Raw genomic sequence first — 10,212 nt, 5'->3', positions numbered from 1 at the left:
AAACTTTGAGGAGCCGGGAGATGCAAAGTTGTCTGATTTGAGTGTTACTGATGGTACTGCTACTAAGGAGCCAACGGAGGTTCGAGAGGTGGCTGTTGGGGATGCTGCTCCGACTAGGGAGGGTGAGATAATAGCCATCGTCAACACATCTAGTATCGCATTGGAGGATCCATCAGCATTGTGGACCGAGGTTTTCTATCGGTCCTCCCCGCAACCTGAGATATAATGATGGAGTTTTTGACACCCACTATACTATTGATCATTTATTGTATGTTTATGTGATATTGTGCAACTGGGGACAGTGCACTCTCTTAAGTGTGGGGTAGGGGTGTTAAAATTTAATTTTTGTGTCATGTGTTTAATTACTAGTGATACATTTTGTCATGATCACACTTAAGGCCATTGTAATTGTATAATTGTAGTTAGCTTTTTATTGGCGTAATTATTGATTTTTTTAAACCACAGTTCTTTTTCGAGGATGCCATTTTCTTAAACCGGGTAGTCTTAGGTAGTTTTTTCTTTCTTAAACTTTGTAAAAGCATTTGTGGACTTTGCCCAATGATGGATTGCCTAGACATATTTCTTGAGGGTTTAAAATCTAGAAAAAAATACAATTTGTTTTTCTTTTCATTTGTTTATTTTGAACTGATATTGGAATGGGAAGAGATTGAGTATTGTGCTTCATGACATATTTTATATCTGGGCTTAGACCTGGAGCATTTTTGCTTTGTACTTTCCTCATAATTCTTGTATGTATGTGCCTTGAAAATATATGTGACTTTACTCTGACTCTTAGGCTCATCTTTTGACTCTTTTTATGTGCTTCCTATATGGTTTAGTTTTATGATGACTGTGCTTAGCAGCTTTAACTTGAAAGTCGAGTTTGAGCCATCTTAAGTAGGTCATGTACATTGTGCGAGGTGAGAAGTTTGAGTTGTACTCCGTGCCATCCCTGGATAGTCTAGAACTTGCTTCATGTGTGAGTCGAAATGAAATGATTAAGTATTGTAGGGCTAGGAGATGATATAGGTATTTCTTTGATTGACCATTGAGCCACTTTTGTCCACTAGTGCTAATATTATTCATAGTCAACCCTTTTGAGCCTGTAGACCTTTTCCTTGGCACCCACATTACAAGATAAAATTTCCTTTGTTCTTAATCAAATCTTATTCACCCTTTACTTCTGAAAGCACTTAAGTCACTATAAGAGTAAAGAGAGAGTCCAGGTAGCTTTTGAGTGGAATCATAGGAAGGCCGAGAAGGCGTGTTGTGTTTAAATGAGTTACTATCCAGAAACACCAAATTAAGGGAGGTGTATTAAAAAAAATAGATTTTGAAGTACACCTCCCATGTATTGATCCAAGCAAGTGAGCATCTACGTGATGATATGCTTAAAGAAGAAGGGCAATAATCGTGTATGGGTTCGTGGCATGACGTTGACTTGGTCGTGATAAGAAGGTGCTTGAAAGTGAAGTGTGTATATTAAAATGCTTAGGAGGGATAATCACTATTTTTTCCAAATATATCCTATCGGTCCCTTGGCCTACATTACAAGCTATGAAGTTCTACTTGATCTAAGTCTCTGCGAACTTAAATTAGTCAAGTCTTACATTACGGGTAAGCCTATGGTACGAACTTGGGTGGCATATGAGTTATTTTTGCGAGATTGAACGAATTCTTTCTATTGGAGAGTCCTTAAAATATACTTAAACTTATGTTTGAGTGTGTGGACTACTGTCTCTTTTTGATTTGTTGGTATGAACTTGGTTTTTGAGTTGGCACAAGAAGTGAGTCTTAATTTGGGATGTATTAGAGTCAAATTTTGAGGCTAGGATATTAGAGAGAGTCACACAATTATTTTAATTAGTCTTGGCATGACGTAAAGCTTGAGGAAAGTATGAGTAGTGCTTATGCTAGGTTCTAAGCGTTGGTATAAACCAATGTCTTTGGCGTGGGGCTTGAGTAGGTTTGAAAATTTGTTTCTTGCCAGTGTGCTTAATTTTATTCGCTCGAGGACGAGCAAAAGTCTAAGTGTGAGGAGGTGATAAATGGCCAAAAGTATATGATTTTGAGTGTATTTTCATCTCATTTGTCATGTGAGTTACGAGAGATTACATGATCTTTGAAGTAAATTATAATCATTATGTACTTCTTATTTGTATGAGTGAGCTTGGATGATAATGGATCAAAAGATATCAAATTATTGCAAAAAGGATAAAAGTGGAAGGATTGGGAGTTCGTATATTCTCGTGCGTGGCATGAAAACAGACGCGAAAAAAGGAGAAAAGTGAAGGCACAAAACAACAAAGTGAAGCAAAGGCACGGATTGCTTCGCGAAATGGAAGAATTTCAAAAGTTGAATCTGCATCCATGGGCGCGCGACGCGCGGAGGAAGACACGGATTCCGACTTCTTCCATCCGAAGTTGGATTGAAAAGTTCTGCTCCTCATCAACCCCGAGTGATATAAATACATCAAAGAATAACTTTTTAAGGGTTACACAGCATCTTTGAAGGCAAGAACAAGCAAAGAGCAAGGCAGAAAATCGGAAAGAGTTTTTATCTTTCTTCTTCCTTTTCCTATTATTGGTGATAAATTCTTATATTGTAGTTGTGAAAACAATTACGAGCAGCAAAACTCTTTATTCTAGGGTTTGATGGAATCTCTTGGAGGATGATTTTTTGTTGCGTTTAATATAAGTTTGCCTTGGATTTTCTCTACTTGTTCAACTACGTGAATATTGTGGTTGATTGAAGGGCCCTCAATTGACCATGGCTATTTAGTGTGTATTACTTGAAAAATGGTACATATTTAGGTAGTTGTTGAACAACATCACTCATACCTTATATGAGGGATCAATATGAAGGGTTTAAAGGTGAGATTAGGAATAACGAAAACTTGGTGCGATCTTAGTGAGCGGTAAACTAGTGCCAGCTAGCGTAGTTTGAAAGAATACGTCTAGTAAATTATTGTATTTACTCGAAAGAGAATTACGACACCTACGTTGCTCATGATCGGTAGAGAATATCTAAGCAGGTTTATAGGATACGTAACGGGTAGGATTTTGACGAGAGAGAAAATCATAACCCTAGACCTTTCCAATCTTGTCTACAACATTTTCTTTGTTAGTAATTAAATTACTGCTTTCTAATTACCTTGCTTTTAGTTAGTAAATACTCAACTCATTATTCAGTATTTCTGGAAGTTGATTACTTGAATTCTTGAGAAACTAGCAGTTGTGATTAGTAGGTTAATTCCCTGTGGGATTCGATTCCGAACTTGTAAATCGGATTATATATGCAACGACTGCTTAGTCCTTTTTATAAGGCATAGTTAGGCATAATCAGCTGGATTTATACGAATTGAGAGCAAGTCTTCTTTGATATGATAGATCCTTAGGAGATCGGCAACCCAAGGGAGTTGATCCTTAGAATGAATCTTGAGTTGATTCCTTCCAAGAAAAAGGGAGGAACTTTCTATACTTTGGCCTTGCAAGGTGGCGTGATGACTGTTGCTTCCTTGAAGGCCGTGATTGAATATTATTAGCAAATCTTCCACACAGACTGATTGATATCTTTTCCCTTAACTTTCATAAATAGACAAGATCGAATATTTATCCTCCTTGATGGTTGTAATCATGAACATGATTGATTCCTTAATCCTTGCTTCTTGATCTTTCGGAGAATCTCGATTCTTCAATCCTTTCTTCTGGATCTTTAGCTGAATCTCACTTTCTTCTTCATTCTCAGCCTTCCATCTTTTGTTCCTTGATTCCTTCATTCTACTTTCTTGACTTCCTTCTTTGAATTTTATTTCCTGCAATAAAGGTAAGTTATTTTTTTTAATTAAAATAGATATCTAATAATGTGGAGATATATTTTTAGCATGTTCAAAAACATTTTTTTTTATTTAAATTCTATATTTATTTAAGATTTGTCACATAAATTAAAACGAAGGGAATACTTTTTTTTTATATATTTATGAACAATTTAATTTTTCCTTTTTCATTTTACGGTGTCGCGGCTTGTTGTATGACCACGGATACAAAACAAACCGTTTAATATCAAGATAGCTTCACTCTTTTATTCATACTAGTCCTTGGGTACGCGCGTCTATCCCATGTAATTAGTAAAAAATTATATCGTCTTGTACATGGATGGTAAAACGCTTTGAATCATGGTTGTATTTATAAGAAAAAGATTTCTCTTAGAAATTATTTCTAATAACAATCTAAATATTTAAGCTAAGAAAAATAAAAGGAGAATATAAAATGTTAGCTCAAAAAACATAATTTGATTATTTAAGAACCGTAAATGTTAGCTCAAAAAACTTATTATGCGCTGAAGTTAAAGAGCTTAACTTTGTAAAGTGAAGAATTTAGATACATGGGCCTTACTAAATTCTTTGATAATTCCCAAGTCATATTTAATGTTACAAAACTAATTTTATTATTAATATTTAAGGTATTATTAAAATAACTTTTAAGGGCATAAAAGTCGAATAATAGTATAGGGTTATTTTATTCTTTCACATTCAGCTTTTGATCTTCATGCTTATAATATAGTACGATGATATGATCATTAACTTTATTTTCTTTTTTGAATTCTAGATTACTTGGAATTGACGGAGTAGTAATTTTTTTTTTGGTTTGTATTAGAATGAATTCGTGAATAATAGTAGATAAAGAGAGAAGATTTGGTGAAATTAGAACGTTACTAATGGTGAAATCTAATTAATTACTCTCACAGTGTACTTTTACTTGTTCACCATTAACTTTGCACATCCCTTAAGAAATAATAAATAAAGTGCATAATTGATCATGATACACATATTAATTGGTGTATAAATCTTAATGAATTTGAAAAATAATTTGAAATGAGTAATTAATACTAAAATCAAAATAGAAAAAAATAATTTTTTTTTTTTGAAATGCAAAAGTTGATAAGTAAAAGTAAACGGATGTAGTGAAAAAATAAAGTATTAAAAAAGAGAAAATTGACCACCGAAATTTTGTTAGGATTGGCTTTTTGGAAATGTGGAACCCATAGGGCATACTTGCGAAGCTGTTTTGTCCAATTTAATAGTCCAAAGTAGTGTGTTTGGGACCCCAAATAAAAATGCCATCCAGCTCATCAGCCAACTTCCCTTTATTTATTTCGTCCTTGTTGCTCAATTATTCACCCCCGCCCTTCTTTTCTTTCCCACATAGTCGAGCACATTTATAACTATTTCACCTACTATTTTAATTCGCTGGACTAGTTAAAGATTATTAGTTGAATAACAAATTTTAACTGAATTAATAAAAGAAATCAATACAGGAACTCACGTTCAATCTTCAAGTTTAAGCGATTCTCCTGTCCCAGTGGCAGTGATTCTATATATTGTAGTAAAAATATTGCAAGTTTCATGACATCTTTTATTGCCTCATATTTGCTAGGGACGAATTCAGCCATCGACTATGCTTGTTACTAATGCCTTAATTTATTTTAGAGTTTAATTTTTATGTATTTTTAACGTATAAGTATTTTCATGAGGGTAAGTTATTTATAATTAGATAACAGATCATTACTCATAGAATGCCTGATATTATAACTTGAAAATAAAGTAATTATCTTGTCGAAATATAATGACAATATAACAAAAACTTTACATGGTAATTAATATATATAAGTTAAATTTTCTTGTTTATATTGGATGAGAAACAACTTATGTATATTGTTTGGAAGCATTAAAATCCCGTTGTAAATGTGCAAAGTGAAACAAAAGGTACCCAACCTTCCCATCGCGCAAGTAGTTGGATATGATAACGAGGGAAATACTAACTTCTGATGTCATTTTAGCCCACACTTGTGCTTACTGTTTTAAGGTTGGCAGCTCATCTTGCCTCATTCAAGATAAGAAGATGAAACTTCTTATAAACAATGCTTTATTATTTATTTACTTGTTTGTTTCATCACTTTACACTAATAATATAAGACGTATTTCTTTTCTCTTAGCACACTAATAACTGCCCGCTTAAAACTGACAAAAATTATGTATAGTGTTTATCGCATTATATCAGTATATGATACTATACTTATTTGAATTAACTATTTTCGAATTTCTTAAATAATATTTTCTTAAAGAGGGTGTCTAATAGCATTCCAGTTGTGTGGTTCTTCAAAAATTGAAAAGATTAGTTTCTAAACTCAACAAGAAACTAGACAATTTGAACCTCATAACTGGAGCATGCTCCCTCTGAAATGAAATAAATCAATCTCTTCTTGTTCTGACAATCTTCCACAAGTATATAACAGTATTCGTTTACATATACTTAATTTATTTTTAAAGGGGATCTTGGTATGGACAAATAGCACATAGCAACGTGTAAAAACATTTCGTACTTTTCAAGAATCTTCCTTTTCTTTGCAAATCCATCGTGGCCATGTGGAATGATTTATGCCCTATCATTAAAAGTTTCATATTTTCCTATATGGAAAAGCTGCAAACTACAACGCAATGAAATGAAAGTACTATTTATTAATAATACATTTATGTACCCTTTGATAATAAATTATATTTTAGTAAATTAGTGATTTGACCATCAACCAATATTTAAGAGAAATACTTAAATTGTTAACTGAAATTTTAACTCTTCCAGCAGATTGACTAGTTCGAGTCTCCTTCACATCTACAGAAAAAAGGAATCTGTAGCGGATTTTCTAGCCAAAAGAAGCTCGAACCAGTAGAGAATGCTTCGTCCTTTTTTTAATCCTATCCTGTTTAGTTTTTGAATATTGTGTACAAGACATAGAATGAAACATGAAGTATAATTAGTAGCAATAATATTATCTTTTGAAGCAAAAAAAAAAATCATGTTCAAACAGAACTTTAACTTTTAAATTAATTTATTGCAACTTCAATTTCAAATGCTCTATTTCTCATCTTCAACCAAGCATCGTCCACCAACTTACTTTTAATATTTTGATCCTTTTCTTTATTTCAACTGTCAATTAAAACCGTTGCCAGTTTGGTGGTTCATTACCTTTATGGCAACGGAAACCCTTTTTTTCTTCTCTTTGGTGTTAATTATGTGAAAATCAAATGATTATATGAACATGCGTTGCCAATTTGTCTAAGGCATTTCAAGTTCTTATTAAATACCAGTTCTTTTGAACATGTTGTTATTGTGCAGTTGTACCACTCAAAATTAAAAACAAATATCAATTCTGTATAGTGTATGAGCTAAATAATGCAAAAGATTGACGTGTAAGATGATCATGTGGAAAAAGCAACTGAATTGCAAAGCCTAGAAGCACAACAGCAATTAGACTATTAGTTAGAAGTTGACTTTGTAATTTTTGCAAAATTGACTAAAGTAATTTTCTTACATTCTATACGAATTAGAAACATTAATAAGAATTAAGTTAACAAAAAAGAAGCTAAAAATTGCGAAGCAATGGTCAAGAATTTACAGATTCTCCACAGGATGAGAGCAAGAAGAGAACTTCACTTCAGCTATTCAATTCACCCTTCCATTTTTCTCCTTTCTTTCTCTGAAGAGAATTGAATAATCTTCAGGAAAAGGATTAATCCATCTTGCTCTCACCTCTGCAGGTTTGTAGATCTGCGATTCCGACGCTTTATTTTTACATTTTTCCTTGCAAAATTCTCAAAGGAAAATGAAGAAGAGAATGAACATAGTGGTGATAAAAGAAGAATAATAATGAGTGAGCTTAAAAGCAGCAGATTGTGAAGGTGGTGGAGGATTATAGAAGTAGAAGGGGAAATAGGGAACAATAGGATTAGGAGGTGGAGGAACAGGGCCAGAAGGGTAATTTTGGTAGGGTGGAGGGTAGTAACCACCAATTACACCACCAGGTGGAGGTGGTGAGTAATAGGAATTGCCGTCGCCGCCACCACCACTAGAGGAGGAGGAGGGTGGTGGTGGTGGTGAATAATAGTAATTTCCACCACCGGAGCTAGGAGGAGAGGGTGGCGGAGGACAATTGTTAGAGGATGATGGCGGCGGAGGAGGTGGCGGAGATGGGGTGGCACAGGGGTTGTCACAAGCTGCACACATTGTACATGCAATCTCATACTTTGAACCTGCCCATGTCCCAACAGTTGTTGCAGTTACCAAAATACCCTCATTTCCCATAGCCATTATCACTATGATGAAGAGCACAAGAATCTTGAAAAGAACAAACTTTACTCCCATTTTGCCCCACCCCTTCTTTGTATGAATGATCAAAACAGAAGTAGAAAAAATATTGCTAGAGAGAGAGAGAGAGAGTTTTTTGGTTTAGTGGAGAGTGGAAATGGAAATGGGGGTTCACTTGTCAATGAAGCAACAGAAATGCTCTAATCTTTTTGAAGGCATTAAGAAAGGTGTTAAACATATATAGTACTAAGAGTGGAGTAGGAGGGGTTGTGTGGAATTAAAGTGCAAGTGAGGAGCCTTCATGTTCAAAAAGATGACCACCGACACGTTTTACTTTTCTCACACCAAACGCATAATTTTCTTTTCAATGATTAACCTCGACACAAATTAATGAACAACCCATGTAGAATGTAGATTTAGGTGGTAAAAAAAATAATGGAAGCAAAACATCTTTATAGATTACATTACCGAGTTGAGATTAAGGCTTAATCATGATGTTGTTGACGGATATTGAATAAAGGGACGATCGAGGGGTATTGATTTGAGAGAAGCATGAAGGAAGACGGTACGTTAAAACTAGTGCAAATAATAGTTTACTTTCTTTCACCGGGTATGAATTCCTCCCTCGAGGAAAGCCCTGTTTAATTGATGACTGAAGAGTACAAATATGATTTTAAAGAAGACTATCACGAATTTTTAAGTTAGTGTAGAGTTGAATGAGTAGTAAATTTGTATAGCTAAGATTTGAAATAAAGTGAGGTAACTGAATTGTCAAAAAGGACCTTTGAAAAAATGAGTGCAGAGTTAGAAAGTGCATGTTGAGGGCAAAAAAGAGTGAACTTTACGAAAAAGGAGTCTATGGATTGACCAACTGAAGAAGCTGTTCACAAAAGAACCAAAGTAGAAAATATCAAAACTGGATTTTGCTCAAAAGAGGAAAGATGAGGCAGACTCACTAACCGAATAGGGCGAGCTCAGATAACATTATTGATGATCTCTTCTTTATGTAAGTTGTAACCGTGGAAATGGGGGAAGGATAGAATCCGAAGAGTTACAATCATTAGACTGTAATTTAGTTGTGAAATAATATTAATTTTGTAATCATCATTATCGAACATTATAATTGATGATACATAGTGAAGGTACAAACATAAGACTGCAACTTAAACACAAGATAACATTGATTGGCGACGAATTGTTCATGATTGCATTTGTCATTTTGATGTTAAGCTTCAAGTTTTTACTTCTCTTCTCCTTTGAATTGAATGAAACAGCTTTAAAATTGATGCAGTTGTCGGGTTAATGGAATCTCATCAAAGTAAGACTATACCAAATCTTTGGACAGATATATGAAAATTTGGTAATTGGTTGAATGATGTTTTTCACGTGACGATTAATTGGCTTATTGCATGATAATCGACTTTACAACTAATAAAAATTCCTCTTTCCGTTTGAACACCTAGTAATAATTGAAACTGGACTGTATCAATCCATTTTGCATTATAATAGAGGCAAAACCAAACACCATCTTCTTTGTATAAGAGGCTGCAAAATTGAAGAGAATTTTATATGAAAGTACAGCCCAACACACTACATTGTACTTACTAGTAGCTATATTTATAAGTTTACAGCGACGTTGCCCATTGGTTTTTTGTTATACACCCAATATATAATATTATACATTTATAATAAGTTGTATACCAAAATAAGGTTTCATCTCCAATAGATTTTAACTCACGAAAAACATCATCAAATAACTCGAATTGTAACGAAATAGTTTCAAATTTTAACCACAACTTCCAAATGACGGTTGAACAATTCAATCATCAATTTGTCAATCACAGAACTCATTTATGGGTCATGAGTCAACTTCCAAATGACGGTTGAACAATTCAATCATCAATTTGTCAATCACAGAACTCATTTATGGGTCATGAGTTTTCAAGCTTTTAAAAAACCTCACTAATGGAGTTTTTAGCTTTTCACTTTTATTCATCCAACAATGTTTAAATCTGTGATGATAAATATGAATATCACCTTCAAGTTAGTTTCGAACAGAAATCTTCTTAA

At 33.9% G+C, this 10,212-nt stretch overlaps 1 protein-coding gene across 1 annotated transcript; it reads right to left on the bottom strand.

The window, feature by feature from the left end:
* Nucleotides 1-7,313: 7,313 nt before the first annotated feature.
* On the bottom strand, nt 7,314-8,489 carry LOC104091399 (uncharacterized). The gene has a single exon (XM_009596725.4). The coding sequence runs from the start codon at nt 8,197-8,199 to the stop codon at nt 7,651-7,653; it is 549 nt and encodes a 182-aa protein (XP_009595020.1). The 5' UTR covers nt 8,200-8,489; the 3' UTR covers nt 7,314-7,650.
* Nucleotides 8,490-10,212: the final 1,723 nt, after the last annotated feature.

The sequence above is a fragment of the Nicotiana tomentosiformis genome, chromosome 9 (genome assembly GCF_000390325.3).
Source record: "Nicotiana tomentosiformis chromosome 9, ASM39032v3, whole genome shotgun sequence".
Taxonomy (NCBI): domain Eukaryota; kingdom Viridiplantae; phylum Streptophyta; class Magnoliopsida; order Solanales; family Solanaceae; genus Nicotiana; species Nicotiana tomentosiformis.
Note: the sequence above shows the minus strand (reverse complement) of the source record. Positions and strands in the feature narration are given on the sequence as shown.